Source organism: Cyprinodon tularosa, unplaced genomic scaffold (genome assembly GCF_016077235.1).
Source record: "Cyprinodon tularosa strain WSP-4 unplaced genomic scaffold, ASM1607723v1 ctg499, whole genome shotgun sequence".
Classification (NCBI taxonomy): Eukaryota; Metazoa; Chordata; class Actinopteri; order Cyprinodontiformes; family Cyprinodontidae; genus Cyprinodon; species Cyprinodon tularosa.
Window position 1 is genome coordinate 898,201 of NW_024039228.1, and position 18,855 is coordinate 917,055.

The following is an 18,855-nucleotide window of genomic DNA, read 5'->3' on the forward strand; positions in this document are numbered from 1 at the left end:
CGTTAAAGGTGTACTTACATTCACAAGAACTGAATTAATTACATGAACAGTAATACAGAGTTCAAAATATTGAACCATTGATACACGTTTTCTTCTTCTTCTTTTCTATTATGGCAGATCGCAAAAATACACTTTTTCATAACTCCAAGATATAGTTATACCTAAAGCCTAAGACATAAGTCAGGTGGTTTTCAGACAATACTGTTTTGTTTATTAGGGGATCAACTCAATTTATTGATGCCATTTGTAGATGTAAAGTTTTTTTTTAATCAAAAAGCCTTAACATTTGTGGAGAATCTGGAGCTAAACAGGGGTGGAGCTAGATGGGTGGCCAGGGGTGGCCATGGCCACCCTTTGCCAATCAATGGCCACGCCTGTGGCCACCCCTACCATTTTTTCCCCTCTAATACAGATGGTGGCAGTTGTAATACTCTAAAGTGGACTATTCAAAACATTAAATTTTTTGTGGTTAATTATACACATCAATATACTAACATCAAAGATTATAAGTACAGAATTCATGCTCTTTTCAGAACTAGATTCTGTGATATATGGGGTAAAGAGAAAATTATGTGTCTCAGCAAGTCATCTAGGAGTCTTCAGTGAAATCAATGGTAAAGTAAATTATTCTTATTTCTTATATTAGCTGCGACATATGAATCAAGATGCATTGAACGAAAACATTTGATTGACAGATGACTGTTGATATATGATTGGCCCAATTTAGGTGTGCAAGCTGACGTATAACTTACATAAAATAACGGGAAAACCCCCACAGATTTTAAGACAGGATTTTTAAAAAAAAGACATTTTCTACATTTTGGGAAAATATAGTCTGATAAAGAGTAGATTTATATACATGTTTAAGCCAGAATGATTTGACATTTAAATGACTTCCCTATGACTTTAGACTATATTTCTTCTATCGTGTTATGAACCTAAACTAGATTTTAGTTTAAAATTTAAACCACTAAGGAACAACTGTAGCATGATGGAAGCTAACAAGTAACATAGACCTGTCACTCATTTTGTATAAGCTGAACCAGATAGGTAAACATCCCAGTTATATAATGTTATAAATAACAATTTTAATAAAAGTGTATCAAATAATCAATTTATGCAGATAGATTAGTGCTTGTAAATATTAATGTTTTGCAGAATGTTTATTGATACAAGTAGACAAGTAATGAAAATGGAAAAGATTTACACCCCAGAACCCAAACTGAGTTTTATCCACTATACCTTTTATCTAGAAATTGCAGATGTTGAAATATCTGCGTCTACAGGTGCTGGTCATAAAATTAGAATATCATGAAAAAGTAGATTGATTTCAGTAATTCCATTTAAAAAGTGAAACTTGTATATTATATTCATACATTACATACAAACTCATATATTTCAGATGTTTATTTTGTTTAATTTTGATGATTACAAATGACAACAAATGAAAATCTCAAATTCATCATATCAGAAAATTAGAATATTACTGAAGACCAATAAAAACAAAGGATTTATAGAAATGTTGGCCAACTGAAAAGTATGAACATGAAAAGTATGAGCATGTACAGCACTCAGTATTTAGTTGGGCCTCCTTTGGCCTGTATTACTGCAGCAATGCGGCGTGGCATGGAGTCGATCAGTCTGTGGCACTGCTCAGGTGTTATGATAGCCCAGGTTGCTCTAATAGGGGCTTTTAGCTCTTCTGAATTGTTGGGTCTGGTGTATTGCATCTTCTTCTTCACAATACCCCATAGATTTTCTATGGGGTTAAGGTCAGGAGAGTTTGCTGGCCAATTAAGAACAGGGATACCATGGTCCTTCAACCAGGTACTGGTAGCTTTGGCACTGTGTGCAGGTGCCAAGTCCTGTTGGAAAATGAAATCTGCATCTCCAAAAAGTTGGTCAGCTGCAGGAAGCATGAAGTGCTCTAAAACTTCCTGGTATGTGGCTGCGTTGACCCTGGACCTCAGAAAACACAATGGACCAACACCAGCAGATGACATGGCACCCCAAACCATCACTGACTGTGGAAACTTTACACTGGACTTCAAGCAACGTGGATGAAGTGCCTCTCTTCTTTTCCTCCAGACTCTGGGACCTTGATTTCCAAAGGAAATGCAAAATTTACTTTCATCAGAGAACATGACTTTGGACCACTCACCAGCAGTCCAGTCCTGTTTCTCTTTAGCCCAGGCAAGACGCTTCTGACGCTGTCTGTGGTTCAAGAGTGGCTTGACACAAGGAATGCGACAGCAGAAACCCATGTCTTTCATACGTCTGTGTGTGGTGGTTCTTGAAGCACTCACTCCAGCTGCAGTCCACTCTTTGTGAATCTCCCCCACATTTTTGAAGGGGTTTTGTTTCACAATCCTCTCCAGGGTGCGGTTATCTCTCTTGCTTGTACACTTTTTTCGACCACATCTTTTCCTTCCCTTCGCCTCTCTATTAATGTGCTTGGACACTGAGCTCTGTGAACAGCCAGCCTCTTTAGCGATGACCTTTTGTGTCTTGCCCTCCTTGTGCAAGGTGTCGATGGTCGTCTTTTGGACAACTGTCAAGTCAGCAGTCTTCCCCATGATTGTGTAGCCTATAGAACTAGACTGAAAGACCATTTAAAGGCTTTTGCAGGTGGTTTGAGTTAATTAGCTGATTAGAGTGTGGCACCAGGGGCCATCAATTTTGAACCTTTTCACAATATTCTAATTTTCTGATATGATGAATTTGAGATTTTCATTTGTTGTCATTTGTAATCATCAAAATTAAACAAAATAAACATCTGAAATATATGAGTTTGTATGTAATGTATGAATATAATATACAAGTTTCACTTTTTAAATGGAATTACTGAAATCAATCTACTTTTTCATGATATTCTAATTTTATGACCAGCACCTGTATTTGTTGGCAAAGGCTGTAGGAAAGTATGGATGGATGTTTTGCTCGTTTTTTCAATTTTCCTGTTGGAACAGTGTAGACCAGGGGTCACCAACATGGTGCCCACGGGCACCAAGGACCACAAGGGGTGCCCTTAGAGTCTTCTGAAAATAGAACAACTCAACAGTGAGCTACGTTTGAAATTTCACTGTATTCTGTTGCTCTTCTTTTTTTAATTGGGTTATAGAACATTTCATCATTTAATCATATATGGCATTTAAGCATTTATAGAGATTTAAAAATTAAAATGTCTAAAAGAAAATTCGAAATTTAAAGATACAATAAAGATATGTATATAATGTATGAAGTTTAGGTGAACATTGACCCTTGCAATTCATAGGTCAGTTTTGGTAGCCCTTCCTGTGACTCAGTGCCCCTGAATTAGCCCTCAACTGTAAAAAGGTTGGTGACCGCTGGTTTAGACTGACCCTGACATTCTGGTGCCTATCCGCTTTCGGCCCCCCCTCAGTGTACATTGGTTATTGCCTGGCCACCCTTATTAAAATGTTCTGGCTACGCCTCTGTAACTAAAGATAATGATTATGTTTAATACAGCTCATCAGCAGTTTGAATGCTTTATTACTAGAATAATTTATTTATCCATGACTGAGAGGGGTTTTAATTCATTTAATCATATTTTATATCAAAATTTAACCCAAATTAAGACATTCAACTTTTGTTTTTTTTTAAAGTCAGTTCTGTTAAGGGATTATGTTTTTTTTTTTTTTTTGGGGGGGGGGGGGGGGGGGGGGATTTCAAGCTTAAATAATTTCATAACAAAATCTAAAAGTTTTGAAAATAGATTATTTTAACCAGGAAAACAGAGCAATGATTTCAGAATGGAGGATAGCCACAAACAAGTAAACGGGATTTTAACAAAATTTTTTTTTATTATGGTTTGAAATAAGAAGCCAAGCATCAGTGGGATTAACATGGCAACGGTGGATGGAAAGAGATTTATCAAAACAAAGATAAGACATTCTGTGATTTCTCTTGTTGGTAAATTGAAAAAACAAAACAGCTATACATTAATGGTTATTTAATATCAAGTTTATTTGCAGAACATGTGCAAAAAGCTTCACAACAGATTAAAATCCTTAAAGAACATCAAAAGTTTCTCTACAAAAAAAGACAGAACTATATTTAGATCCATATAAAAAGAGAACTCAAGGATTTTTATCTATCTACATATATTTTCATTAATGAAAGGAGCATTCAGACAACTAAGTGAAGCAAGAAAGAAAATACTGAGTGATAGAAAAAAGCCTTGAAAGACTTAATTGTAACCAATTAATTTGTTATAATATTCAGTTTTGATGTGGCGTTGGATGATTTATCTAATTAGTGCAATGAGATTTTTAGCATACATGCTGTCAAATCACGTGAATCATACTTTTTTGCCCTACACCACATCAACATTAGAATAATACCAGATGTAATATTGAATCTGGTTGAAACAGCAGCAGAATTTAACTTTTAATAAAAGAAAAATATGCATCTTTTCACATGTGTGCTCTTTATTTCTGGTTATTTATTTTCAGTATTTATTAACAGAACAGAAATATCTCCTTTTACGTAGCAATAGAGGAAAATAACAGCTCGGTGAGCTTATACGTATAAACATAACCTTAGAGAAAATTTACACCGTTTTGATAGGAGTGCCTTGAACATATACATTTCTAAGTGAGGCATGCATCTGAGTTTAGCTCCCTCTACCCTTATACCTATAAATTAAATCCAGTTCCACCAGGAGTCATCAGAAATCAAAGAATAAATAGAATCCACTCTGATCTCATTCTGTTCTATGAAGGCCTCAGTGAACAAACAGCATCATGACGACCGAGGGACACAAGAGTCAGGTCAGCTGTGGAGATGTTAAAAGCACGGTTAGGTTATAACATGTCACCCCAAGCTCTGAGCAATATTCAATCCATACCCTAAAAACAGAAAGAAAATTATTTGAAATGGCTGCCTGTCAAAACTGACAGTGTGAGCAAGGAGAGGATGAATCAGAGGAGCTAAAAGGCAACGGGTAACTGATTCACTTCTCAGGTCAGCAGGACAATTAGTCACAACGATCCATAAAAGTAACCTTTAGGACAAAGAGGAAAGCCATAGTTCAAAAAGACAGTATGTTCACTGAGGGGATGGAGCAAACCTGCTCTGGTCAGATGAGAGCAATTATCAAGTTTGTTTGGCCAAAATGATGAAGTTATGTATGATCAACAATTAACACAGAGTGCCACCATAAAACTAAAAATATGGTGTAGGGAGAATAATGCTTTACTCCAGCAGTAACTAGGAAACTGCTCAGGGATAACTGGGTAGATGGAGGCAGCTGAAGTGACAAAAATAGCTTCACCTTCCTGCAGGAATAAAACTTTAAGAACTCCAGGGGAAGGATTTAGATTGAGGCACACTACAAAAACTGATATAAAAATGCATAAAATGTTCTTAAAATAAGCGTATTTTACCTAAATGTGAGCAGGTATATGAGGTAATGTGCCAATAGAAAAAGTAGTTTGTAGTTTAATAACATATTTTACACCTGAACTAAGAAACCTTTTTTCTTATTTTAATCATAAATCATCTCTTTCCATTGGCAAAATGTCTTACTGGCATGCTCAAAACAAGAGAAAATTAACTTATTTTAAGAAACTGAGACTTATATTTCAGTTTTTGAAGTGCATATCCATCTGTTGGAATGAACTAGTCAAAGTCCAGGCCTAACTTTAAAGTTTATGTTCACAACTCTCTGACAAATCTGACGGATGTTTAGCAGGACTTTCTCTAGGAGAGAAAAGCCAGTAGAGATGTACCCAAAAAGACTTGTATCTAGGTTAAAAAAAAAACAAAAACATGCTATAATTATCCACTTACTGTAAAATAAAAATGGAAACAATCTGATTAGTTAATCATCATTTCTGTTTGTTGTATAAAATTCAAGCTAAATAGAGTGAAAGTGTTTGGCTGTTATGTGAGCAAATAGTTAAAAAGGTCAAAGGGGTTCACCTTCACACTAGAAAAAAAAACAGGGCAGCATATTCTTCACATAGATAAAAAAATCGAATTTTGTTTAACAGATCTAAGTGAATTCCTAATCTAATATGAAACAGGCTCTTGTGATCAATTATTAAACACATACTTTATTCAGATAAGTGCGGCGCACAATGTTAAAGTGTTGGAACTCTGTTAACTAGAGCCACCTCTCAACAACAATACCCCCCCTGTTCTCAGCGCTACACGAGACGTCCATAATGCTGCATGTTCTAAAAGTAGACTAACTCCATCAGTGAGGAGGAGGCCAGGGAGATTATCCTCAGCGACATACAGTATCAATACAATCGCCATGGTAATGGGTTAATTCTTTGGGTTCGAAGACACGGAGGTGAAACCAATGAGATATTAAGGAGAATGTTCTGCTATATAAACGTGTTAGTTTTCCTCCACAAAGCAAGAGGCGGATCAAACTTTTTAGTTCCCATTCATTGCTGCCTCAGTGGAACTTCTTTTCTTCCCCTTAAAGCGTCTTCTTGGGGGTTTTGCTCTACTCCATTTTAGATCTTTCCATCTTAGTTTTCAGGATCTCCTAAAAGACAAACACACAGATTAATGCACAAGCAGCATTGTGACTTGGAGATAAGGGCAAATAAAGGTCAATAGTTGGATCTTCGAAACATTTGAAAGTGTGACTAAAATCATGGGATTTGCACGGGTGGGCGGGCGTGTGTGGGCGGGTACTTTACCTCTTCCTCATCCAGCATAACAGGGAGAGCTCTGTATAAATGAAGAGAAGTTCAGAAAATTAGCCTGTTGCCAGTTATGTATTATTCTCTGATCATAATCATTCATATTTCAACTTATGCTTCTATCCCTTAAAGTCATACATTTATCCAAGCTGTGATAACGATCTATCAAAGCTGTATGATGTTGTCCTCAATTTCCTCTAAATTTATTCAAAAAATGAAATCTGAAATCTAAAGGAATCTCCCAAGTGATTGTGGTGAGTGACTTACACGTCAGCAACGGAGGTAGGGATGTTCTCTTCCACCCACTTCAGGTCCTCATCCTGACAGAAACCCAATAATATGAAACAATCTACGGCTTAAGGAACCTTGAATAATTCATTAAGGATGATGAAAGAATCTACCTCTTTGCTCAGGAGTTTCTGGGAGCCGTTAGCATCTGGCTTCGAGCCCCTCATCTTCATTCCCTCTGGGTGAAGAATAGAGAAAAAACTCACACTGAACGACTGGGATTCATTTTAACAGTATAAAAATAACAGGAAACCACTTGTTGATCCGTATGTTTTAAACCTTTATCTTAGATTATTAGTTAAATTATGAAAGAGGTCAGAGAGAAAGCTCAAAGCTGGTTTAAGTAACAAAAAATCATCTGAGAATGGAAGGAGTTTGGTAGAACCCAAAACCTACTAAAAGCACAATGTTCAAAAACATCTTTAAAAAATTTGCAAAATAGTTCACTTTTGCAAATCTGACCTTCAAAGCAGGTGCAATTCACATTTAGGGTGCAAATTTAGTGGAACAGCTAAAACTTTAATGCATGGATGTTTCTTCATCACCATAGAGGTGCAATTTTTATGAGCAGATGGTGCAAAATACTAAGTGGTTGACATGGGAGTGGAAACACTGTCCGCCAAACGCTTTATCAGACTTTGCATCTTAATCTGGTTCGTTTTATGGAGTGAATTTTGTTCCATTATTGTTGCAAGCAAAGAGCATGTTTTGTTAATGGAAACTGGAGAAAAAAAATTCAAATCGAGAAATAAAACTTTAAAAATGTTTAAAAAAAGATTTTTTAGAGTAACCATGCCGTTACATTTTTCATTATTCTTGTATATTTCTTATAATCTTTTATTTTATGTTTAAAAAATAGAAACATGTATTTATGAATTAAGCAAATGCCCTTCAGGTGATTTCAAGGAATGGCTGTTGGATGCACTTATGTTGACCCAAAATATCGGCCGGCTGACGTACGTATCTGTCTACGTCTAGTCAAAAGAAACAGTTCTGAGGTTCAGTTTACCACCAATCATGAAGGACACCATAAAAATGTGGGAGAAAATGTTTGACCTTTATATCTAAAAACTACATATGGGAGAGAACAAACACTGAACGTCACCTTGAACACACTATCCCCATAGTGGAGTATGGTGGTGGCAGTAGCATGATAAGTAAACTCCCCTCTAAGGCAGAGGAAAGGGAAGCCACTAAGGGTTAATAGAAGAAAACCATTCAATCCAAAAATACTTTATTAATCCCAAAGGGGACTTAACTTGGGACTGGAGTGGAGGTTTACCTTCAAGCAGGACACTGATTTATGTGATTTGGTCAATAACATAAAATCACAAAATATAAATGAAAGTTTTTAGTAAATACTGATACAAGTGACGACACCGCTTTGATGTTACCTTTATTCATTTTTCATTCATAGACTGTATAATCCTGCCCTGTACTTCTTACCGAAAGCTTCATTAATCATTGGTTCTTTTGCTTCATCCTCTTCATCATCTTCATCAATAAGAGGGGAATGAGAGAACCTGAGAGTAAAAACACAACACAGGCTAAACAACGCCGTCGGTTAAATAAAAGATGAGTCTTTAAGGTCCAGGCTCCACACTGACCTCTGGCTGTTAGCTGAAGGTCTCAGCAGCACCATGATGACCAGCAGCATAGTGGAGAACAGGAGACGCCAGAAGGCGTCGTCCACCCACAGGTCCCGCCAGCTCTGAGTCAGAGAATAAACAGAACACAAGAAGGAAGAGTTGACTTTTCACCTCGGAGAAGGATAAGAGGAATGTTGTTTAGGACAGGAAGTGAACTGACCCGCTGACAGTCGACCAGCCTGAACACCTTGGTGGTCCAGATGATAAATATGATCGAAACTGTTGACAATTGAAACACTGGTCAGATTCTGGTGATATAGAGATAGATATGCAGCATGTTTAGATATTAGCTCAATACACTAACTGGATGAAATAAACCTGACCCATTCTTTACCAGCTTCTAACTTATTATCTTATTTCCTTATCTAAATGTACAAAGTTTTTTTTTAGCATTTTGTTCAGTTATGAAAAGAACTAAACAATGCATCCATCATTTGCGTACATTTAGGTAGGATGCTAATTAGCAACACTAGGCACTTATTGAAAGACAAACTTTTAATCAATACGTCAATATGTTGATTATATATTACTATTCAAAAACACACATATATATAATTATAACATATGTTTTAAAGAAAAAAAACTTTTTTAATTATTCTTGTTTTAAAAGCTGTTTTAAGCATCAAAAAGGCGTGCAATGCCTCAGCTTGGATGCTTGTGCTTTTTGGGGTCAAACGTTCTAGATGCTCGATGCTCTGGTTGTTTAGCTGCAATCTAAGAAGCCGCTTGGCTTTATTTGCTTTGATGCAAAAAATAATCTCTACACTCAGCTCATCAGGATAATCCTCCCACTAAAATATAATATTCTGTTTGGAGTTAAAGACCCATCCCACTGGGGGGCAAAGTGGGGTTAAGAGTCTTGCTTAGGGACCCAGGGTGGAGGCTGTGGGAATTGAACTGCTCTAACTACTAGGCCAACACTCCAAATAATCCAAAAAGAATGGATTATTTCATTAAGAATGAAATGTCTATCACCGCCTTGATCAAGTGTAATTCCATCTAACCGGACTTGCTTCAACTCACCGACAACGAAGAAGATGAGCGTGTTGGTAAAGTGCTGATATAAAGACAGCTTCACAACATTTCTGCGGAGCTTCAGGAGTCGAGTGGTTTGTGACAAACTGATGAAAATGTGGACAGGGGTTAAGGAGAAACTTAATAGCAGATATAGAAAAACAGCACTGACAGGATAAAAAAAAAAAGCCCTGATTGAAGCCCATTTTGGTGAAACGTTAAAAGGATATCCACCACATGACACAGGAGTCGATGAGAGAGAGGCTAAGATTAGCCACGAGGGCCACTGTTCCATAGAAACCCTGAAAAGATGAGAGCACATTTGTCTGAGCAGATAAAAACTCTAAATCTATAAAAACATTCATTTAAATTACTGACTTTGAAACAGCAATTAAATTCAATTTCATTTGATGTTTTTACCGCTAAGTGTAGCCGTGGCACTGCTGATGCCAGGTTTGTTAAAGCTTTTATCTCAAAGCAGCACTGTGTAACTTCTAACCATTAAGGATGTTAGATCTGCACCTTTCAGGTTTAGAGCCCTGATGTACGGAGAGAAGTAGAAAAAAAAGGGAATCCAGAAATTAAATCAAACAACTCTTAATAAGGTTTTCAGAGTAACTTTGAAAGCTTTTTTTCCCTCATTTTTTAAACAGATTTAATTTTCAAATTTCTCTTTTTCAGACTAAGTTGAGTTTGCAAATCATTCATCACAGATTGTTTTACTTACCTACTTTAAATCAAATTCACAGATTTCAAGAAGATTTCTCATCTTAGTTCACTCTATATAGGTCGTATTAGCTACAACGCTAAGGCTGATAATAAGACTGTATGGTTTTTTTTTTAGGTTTATTGGGAATTTAAATTAAGGAGGAAAAAAAGAAAGCATAAAAGCAGCAAAAACAATCAGTACCATCCTGCTGCACTGCACTGTAATGCAGCAAATACACCATACTGATATGTGGTGCGTTAGCGCAGCAAAATGGTATACATGCCCATGTTTTTTAATTTTTATCTATCTATCTATCTATCTATCTATCTATCTATCTATCTATCTATCTATCTATCTATCTATCTATCTATCTATCTATCTGTAATATATAGGTAATATATTGGGTAATGCTAAGGTTATGTGCTTTAGCTCCTTTAAGCTCCCTTTTTGATGAAGGGATGATATACGTTTTTATCAAACAACTTGTCTTCAGTGACTAATGTCTGACAAACTTCAGAGGCCCTCATGGATGTGCTAGTTTTATACTAAGGATAAGAGGGATGCTCTTCATCAGTAAGTAAAGCAAAGGGCTGCTGGGGTTGAATATAGAGATTTCAGATTCATATTTATAAAAACTCACTTTGTGGTTGTAAAGTCACACATTTAAAATACGTTCAACATGAATTGGAAAGTCTGATTGAATCTGTGTGGGGTAAAAGGACAGCTGCTTACACCGGTCACCCTCAGTACGCCGTCCACTGAGGAGAAAAGGAGGTAGAGAAGCCCAACGGCTACCAGACGATGCACCGTGGTACCCAGCCGAGGTCTATAATACAGAGACAAACAGCTTTCATTAAGAAGAGCTTCTGTAGCGGTTTAAAAGCAGTAAAAATAGCTGACTTACTTGACTATACCATAACCCAGGCTGACTATGAGCACCAGGATACGAGCCAGAGATCTTTTGAGCGCGGAGAGCAGCTCAGCGAAGATCACAGCACCTAGAACTGCAACAGAGAAACATCATGGCGGCTGCCGATTCCAGAAAGGGGGAACCAAAACAAAACAAAGCCAACCATAGTCTCCTTTGTAACGGATGCTCTGGTATTCGGAGTAGAAGACCGCCTTCTCCAGCATGCCAAGGATGATGACGGCGCCGATCCAGAACTGGATCCGCAGCAGATCCCTCCAGTAGCAGGCGCACCAGAAGAGCCAGAGCGCCCCGAACAGCACGTACACAATGCACATCACCATGAAGAACTATGGCGAGAGGAGGCGGGAGAAACAGTTACACAACCTCAACGTAATCGGATAAATGCCAGGATCCAGCATCTCCAATCCAGATACGTACGATCATCAGGGGCCAGTCTGCTGGGGAGGAGTAGTCATGTGGTCCTTTCATCTCCACACTCACTGGGGAATTGAGCAGACCTCTGTCACTTATGATGATGTTTAAAAACTGATTCCTAAACAATAAACTCTAAGGTGAAAGATTGATTCTCACTTGTGAAAGAAAAGCTGAGCTGCTCAGGACTGACGTCTTCGTCCTCAACTCCCCGGAACAACACCTTGACTATGAACAGGTAGGGACCGTTTTCCCACGCTTTAGCCACGGCACTGATATCCTTAAGGGGAAAAAACATGTTATTAGCCTCCGTACCTGGACACAGAGGGGCGTTTGGTCACAAACATAAAAGTCCTGAAAATGGAAATATATATATGTTTATGATCCCTATTGTTTGCTTTACAGCAGTGGTTGTTAAAATCGGGGAGGCATCTCCTAGGAGGGCTCTGTGTTACTACAGGGTGGCTGCGGAAGAAATGCACAGAATAAAATTACAAATTTTGAGAATTAATTGAAAAAATGTTCAGGAAGATGTTGAATTATGTTATTTGGCAGATTAAACTGTTAAATGTAAAATAATCACAGCTCAAAGGTGGTAGTTGTTTTTTATTTAAAGGGGATTATAGTTTATTTTATTGAAATATGGTTTATTTAGAAAACCCAACAATTTAGCCCAAGAAACAGAAGAGCAACTTTAACATTCTTCCACACTAAATTAGAAAGAGGTCATCCAAGAAATGACATAAAAATAAAAACATATTTGGTATAATTGCTTCTCATGTACTTAGTCTTTGTTAGCCAATTTAATGTTTAAAATTATGGTGTTAGACAGTTAGCATAAATTCTATTTTTAAAACATAATTTTTTAAAGGCATATTAGGTGACTGAGTCCCTTTAAAACAAGTTAACCTGCAGTTTACTTGTAAAATAATTATCTAAAACAAATAACATAAATGCAAAATAACCATTTCAGGCAGAAGAAAGGGTTTATTGAGTGAATTTTGTTCCCTTATTGTTCAAATGTTTTGATGCTGTTTTTTTTCAAGTTATTTTATTCTAAGTTTTTCCTTTTTCAAAAAGTTTAACAGATTTTACATTTTCAATTAGTTTTTCTTCTTCAAACTCCTTTTATTTTACTGAGTTTTACCAATCTTTCTTTCTAAATTAAGTTTTACAGATCACATTCTCTTCACCCCAGGGGGCGGAGTTTCCTCTGGAGCGAAGATCAAACATGCTTTTGGTCTCCATGGACGTTAGCAAGAACAGTATAGGTCATGAGTGAGCGTTTTGTATTGGGTTGGAAGTAAGGAGAATGTGATCTGTAAAATGCAACTTGAAAAATAATGCAATTTATAAAACTCAAAAGTGAAAAACAGAATTTTGAAAGAAAAATTTTCTTCAATATACAATATGAAAAAAAAAAAAGTCAAACAGAATTTAATGTTAAAAAAAATAAAAGCTGAAACAATAAAATATAAAAAGTTACATTTTAGAAAAAACATATTTGCAACAATACTGGAACAGAATCCACTCCATAGTCACTTATAAAACCAATCTTTACGGTAAATAATGCACATATGTAAGTGCATTATTTACCTACTAAGTATTTCCTACTAAAACATCTACTGGTTTCTGTATTTTCACTGAATCTCCAAATTAAGTTATTTAAGTTGTGTAGAGAAACCAGAAATTTTACTTAAAAGTGGCGATGCTCTCACAAGAATATAATCATTAAGCAAAATTTAAAAGTATTATAAAGTAAAACTACTCCTAAAAGTGTATTTTGTTAAAGAAAATGTATGCGGGTTCATGTAGCTACAGTTAGTACATGTCTGGGTTTACTGCGGTTCATGTTTTTTCATTTAAGTGTTAAAATGGTTGGTAGGGAGGGGAGAGAAGTTTCTTTAGATCAAAGGAGTAAAGATTGGGAAACGCTGCTTTAATGGATTAAAATCGTTTCTCACCGGCTTGTCGGGCCAAGTAAGGGTCTGATTTGATGGGTCACTCTGAAAATCAAAGTTTAAGGAGCCGTTAAAGAATATAGAAGCTTTTAAAGGCGATATGGTGGATTAATTCAATCCCCCACCTTTGGACTGGAGAGGGGCTGATACGGGTTGAATTCTGGGAAATAAACCTGTAAGAAAGAGGCAACAATTATGAAGAGAAATTAAATAAAAAAATCTTTCTTTTTTGTACTTCAGGAGTTACATGCGTCAGGTTTTTACCTTGGGGACAAAGAGGGAGGAGCAGTTCTCAAAGTACATGTAGCCCTGGCTGTAGAAGCCACTCCAGCCATCCTTCAGCATGTGGTCCATGCCGATCATGTTCATCGCTTTGTTGTCCTTTTAAAGGAAAACAAAGAGAAAAACAAGAGTAAAAAGCATCAAAATATGATTCAATAAACAGGCGAAGTTCCAGATTTAAGACAGTAGTCTCACTCACCGGTGTGTTAAAGACCTCATTATAGCAAACGGACGAGCGTAGGTACCAGCTGATGTTAAACGCCAGATTTCGGTCACATGAGCCTGTGTCATTTAGAACTGCGGAGAGGAAGGAAACCATCCCAGAATAAAACAACTTTCACACAATATATTATCAGGAGGCAAAACAAAAGCAACCAGGATCCAAAGAGTCCAATTCAGCCCAGAGAAAAACCCAACGCTACTTACACCTCATAAAGATGGTGGTGTTGGCGTACAGCGTCTTCCGAAACACGGCATACTTTGTCTGAAAACACATGGTAAACGTTACTGATACTGAGAGGAGGAGACGTGTCACATACCTAGCATTATTATAGGTAAACTTTATTTTTAAAAATTCCAATATGCAAACATAATTTAACCATAACTAAAACAAAATTGTATCTTACGTTACCTAATTTAACTCAAAGACAGTTAACAGGGGCACACAGTGGATGAGGCTGAGTATGACTTAAATGCAGGAAGGATCTATTTTAGTGCAACTTCAAAGAGAGCCTGATTTTTAGCATAACTGTAACTTTTTTTAAACATAACGTTATGGTAAAATACGCTGCCCTGTAATGTTTTATATAAAAAAATACAGACTAGTTCACTGTAATAAGTTTTATTTTTTTTACTTTCAAAGCACAAATTTCAAATGTTGACAATTTTACTGCAGATTAATCTACAGATTAACTTGTTTCAAAGGGACTCAGTCACCTAATATGCCTTTTTTTTTAAATGAACAAAAATCATTTGTTAATTTAAAAGTAAAGCAGTATACATCCATAGCTCCCCCTGATAGTGTTTACTTAGTCTTTTCTAACCCAAAAATATATATTTCTCTACCGCTATCTGCTGGCATAGATTAAAATCGCACCCATCAACTTGCAGGCTTCAGCAGCTTTGGTTTCAGCTTCAATAAACTCCAAAGTTTGCATTTAATTCCAGGCATTCGTCCTGTCCTATTCCTCTTGGCATCCAATAATTTTGGCAAACTCTGTATTTTATCAAAACTATTAAGTTTACAACCAAATGGAGCAAGAAACAAAAAGAGTAAACCACAGAAATTTAAATATAAAAAGCCAAAAAAGCGTCTTGATTTAATCTGAAAGCCTTTGCATGAAACCAAACAGCCACTAGAGTAGAAATTCATTAAACAATCATGGTCAGATATTGAAAATCTGTTTGATATCAGACATAAATGTGCATCAAAATATTTCAACCGGCATTTAAAATCTCCAATAAAAGCAGCAGGTTAGAAGCACATCTTTATAATTTATGTCACCAATTGGTTAATAATAAAACAGGTAGGCTGTTCTTGTAAAAAATGTTTAGTACCATTTTTCTCTGGTTCAGTAAAATTCCACATTAAAAAACAAGGAGAGAATGTATAATTCCTGCTGATCAGGTATTGGTTATCCGTCAATACCAAGAATGTAAAGAAACAATCGACTTACCATTTAGTGTTGATTATTGGTTTATTACATTAAAATTTATTGTATCCAATTAATTGATAAGGAATTTCTTTCAGTGTTGTAGTGTCGCCACCATCGGCTAGAGGGTGCCGCATTAGTAGACGGGCTTTAAGTTTGAACATTTCTCTGAGAGCAAACAGAACAACTGGTTTAAAAGCCACACTAGCAGCACTAGATTGTTGGATTACGCTTAAAAACAGAGCGATACATTACAGTTAGCATCGACTTCTTGGAAACCAAACGGCAAATAGTTTGACAGCGTATCAGAATGGCATACCCTGAATTTTAATGATAGTTACATTTCTGATCTTTGGATGGAATAAGTGAATCCTGCTTTGAATGAATGAATGAATTAATTAATTAATGAGAATTTGGTGTATCAACCAAATACAGACAAAAGAGACTGGTTAACATCAACCAAACACCAATTTCTAAACTAACTAAATTCACCTGAACATAAATAGTAACAAAATTTTCCATCAAATAAACCTGTCGGTATATACAGCCAGAGAAGTGAGATCGATTCATGTAAACTGTCTGAAAAGGGGTATGAAGAAATAAAACTTATTTTTCATACCCCTTCTCCCTTTAATTGCACTTACATATGAACTTAAAGTTGAGTAACCTTCCTATAAAACTTCTATATTTTCTATCAAATATTCACAGTATTAATCTTATTTTGTATTCATTAAACTACTAGGTTCTTGTTTGGATATGTTTTATTATATCTTTTAAAGAAAATAAATAATGTGCAACAATATATGTTTTTGTTTTTCTTCCTGTCAGTTTTAACAGCTGTTCAAATCAATTAGAAAAGTCTTTTTTAACTCTAAAAGGAAATCAAATAATAACAATAATAATAATAACAACAGGTGGCACAATAAATTAATAATTTATTATGTTTACTATTTTTATCTGTACTTCCTGCTATGAAAGATTATCAAAATAATCAGTAGTTGATCGATAGTATCAATCAACTCTAGATTAACCTTGGTTGAAAGAGGAAAGCTGAATCATAAAGGAAATTAAACATTTGTTTCAGGACATCCCTCAATATAATAGCATGAAAAAGGTTTCCTTTAAGGCCAACCTGCAAATAAAATGAAAAATAAACTAAAAAACAACAACTAATCAATTGAGATGAGTAGATGGGGAGAAAAGTTTTAATTCTTATATTTTTAGGGCTCCAGCTATTAATTGAGAAATTTATGAGCAAATACTACAATCAATTTGGATGTATTTTGATATAAATACAACAAAATATTATAATATATTGATTCCATATGTCCACTCTTATCAGATGATAAGACACTGAGGCAAATAGAGATAAAAGAAAATCATACAGATGTGAAACATTCAGTCAATACTATATTTACTGACTTTTTACTCAGATATTTTAATTCTCCGTCCAGATAAAAAAAAAAAAATGTATTTTAGTTACGAAATAACTAGATTTTATTTCGCTCTTTAACATTATTTTTGGCTCAAGATCAGCATTAAAAGCGCAATATCATATTTAAAGCTATGACAACCCGTTTTTAGTTTATTATAGATACAAAAGTCGCGGTATAAAGCGAATGAAGAGCAAAATAAAGCAGTAATTTATCATTAGCCTTCCTAACAGATGGAGCATGAAGGAAGAAGAAGCTTTGCTAGTCGCTGTTAGCTGCCAGCTGCTTAGCAACAGTATGGGCTATTCTCTGTATAAAAGGAAAAACACTGACCGAGTTTATATTTACGCTCCATACTGACACCTCTGCCGCTCCTCCGAGGTGAAACCCGAACGCTAAAAGTAGCAAATACAAGCGACGAGACTGGGCATCCAGCATCTTCATTTAGGAATCCACCACAGGGTCAGGTGGACTGGTATCCGCCTCCAGGTCCGGCACTGCAACTCACACAATCGTCACCAGAGGGAGACAGAGATCAGGGAAAAAAATATGTTTAAAGAACAAAAGAATGAAAAAGGTACTTTTGCATGATGGCAATCATTAAAACTTTAATTTTATAGTATGAATTCTAGCTCAATTTGTGGATGTTAATTTAATTGCTTATTTCTTACACATTCCTGCTCTATTCAGTCGGGATTTCTATTTTTAAAGCTGAATTTTTTTAATAAGCTGGGTAACTTCAAAATATTCAGAATGTTTCACAAGTGAGAGCTATTCAAATATAAATATTTGTAGTATCATAAACATATTCCTAAATCCGAACAAAACATTTTGTAATACATAATTACGTAGGCCTTAATTAACTTTATTTATACAGTACATTTCAAGATGTTTATCACAAACAGCAACCCATACATATGGTGGTTTTACAAAATTCAAAGGATAGTGAGGGAACTGAGAAGGGCAGGAAGAAACAGAAGAGAAAAGGCGATTAAATCAGGACTCAGATTTGGACACTCAGGATTAAACTGGATTTTATTTAAAGGTGTGTTTTTCCAGTGTAGTCCTGTTCCTCTGACTGTGACTGGCTGGATATGCTCTCTTCATCCTCTGAGCTCGTCTACCTGGCTGTGTGTTTCCTGGACGGGGCCGCCTTATACAGTTGCTTTTTGTATCTGTGCTTCTGTCTCCTTGAACCCCAGTTAGCCTCTGCAGATGGCCACTCACACTGAGCCGGGTTCTGCTGGAGGTTTCCTCCTGTGAAAAGGGAGTTTTTCCTCTCCACTGCCGCTACAAGCATGCTTAGTGTGAGGGATTGCATCCCAGTCAATGGGTCAATGCAATCAACTGGTTTTCCTTAGACAGAAAACTTTTAATCAATTTGACTGTATCTGCTGAACTGTAAAGTGCCTTGAGATGATGTGTGTTGTGACATCGCGCTATATAAATAAACGGAATTGAATTTAATTAATAAGAGACATTAAATCATGTCATAATACATGATAAGACGTATGAAGACGGGATGGTACTTAAAATTAGAATGAAAAGAATATATTTTTGATTGAATAGACATTATTAGAATGAACTCAAAACATTAGTTTTATGGAATTATTTTTTACTTTCTTAGAACTATTAATGTAATTGAGATAGTTTGGAGTCTTTTTGTAGTGTTGATTTTGTTCAGTTTGTTTTATTTTGTTGATTTGGTTTGCATTAGTAAGAAATAAGTAGTAATTTCTATCCACACTGACAGTAATGCACTATATTTCGCTATTTCCCAACCGCCAATAAAATGTCTTTAAAAGGACAAGAGGTCTGCCACTCGCAATATGGCGGACACGA

At 36.0% G+C, this 18,855-nt stretch overlaps 1 protein-coding gene across 1 annotated transcript; it reads right to left on the minus strand.

The window, feature by feature from the left end:
* Nucleotides 1–3,966: 3,966 nt before the first annotated feature.
* On the minus strand, nt 3,967–17,506 carry LOC119794954 (transmembrane protein 87A-like). The gene is made up of 20 exons (XM_038302741.1): nt 17,347–17,506; nt 14,355–14,412; nt 14,128–14,225; nt 13,911–14,027; nt 13,772–13,819; nt 13,650–13,691; nt 11,845–11,965; nt 11,692–11,753; nt 11,417–11,600; nt 11,248–11,347; nt 11,076–11,169; nt 9,865–9,936; nt 9,644–9,752; nt 8,781–8,839; nt 8,579–8,682; nt 8,418–8,494; nt 7,085–7,149; nt 6,951–7,003; nt 6,681–6,711; nt 3,967–6,523 (listed from the first exon to the last, which is right to left on the minus strand). Exons 1-20 carry the CDS (start codon nt 17,455–17,457, stop codon nt 6,482–6,484), a joined length of 1,647 nt encoding a protein of 548 aa, XP_038158669.1. The 5' UTR covers nt 17,458–17,506; the 3' UTR covers nt 3,967–6,481.
* Nucleotides 17,507–18,855: the final 1,349 nt, after the last annotated feature.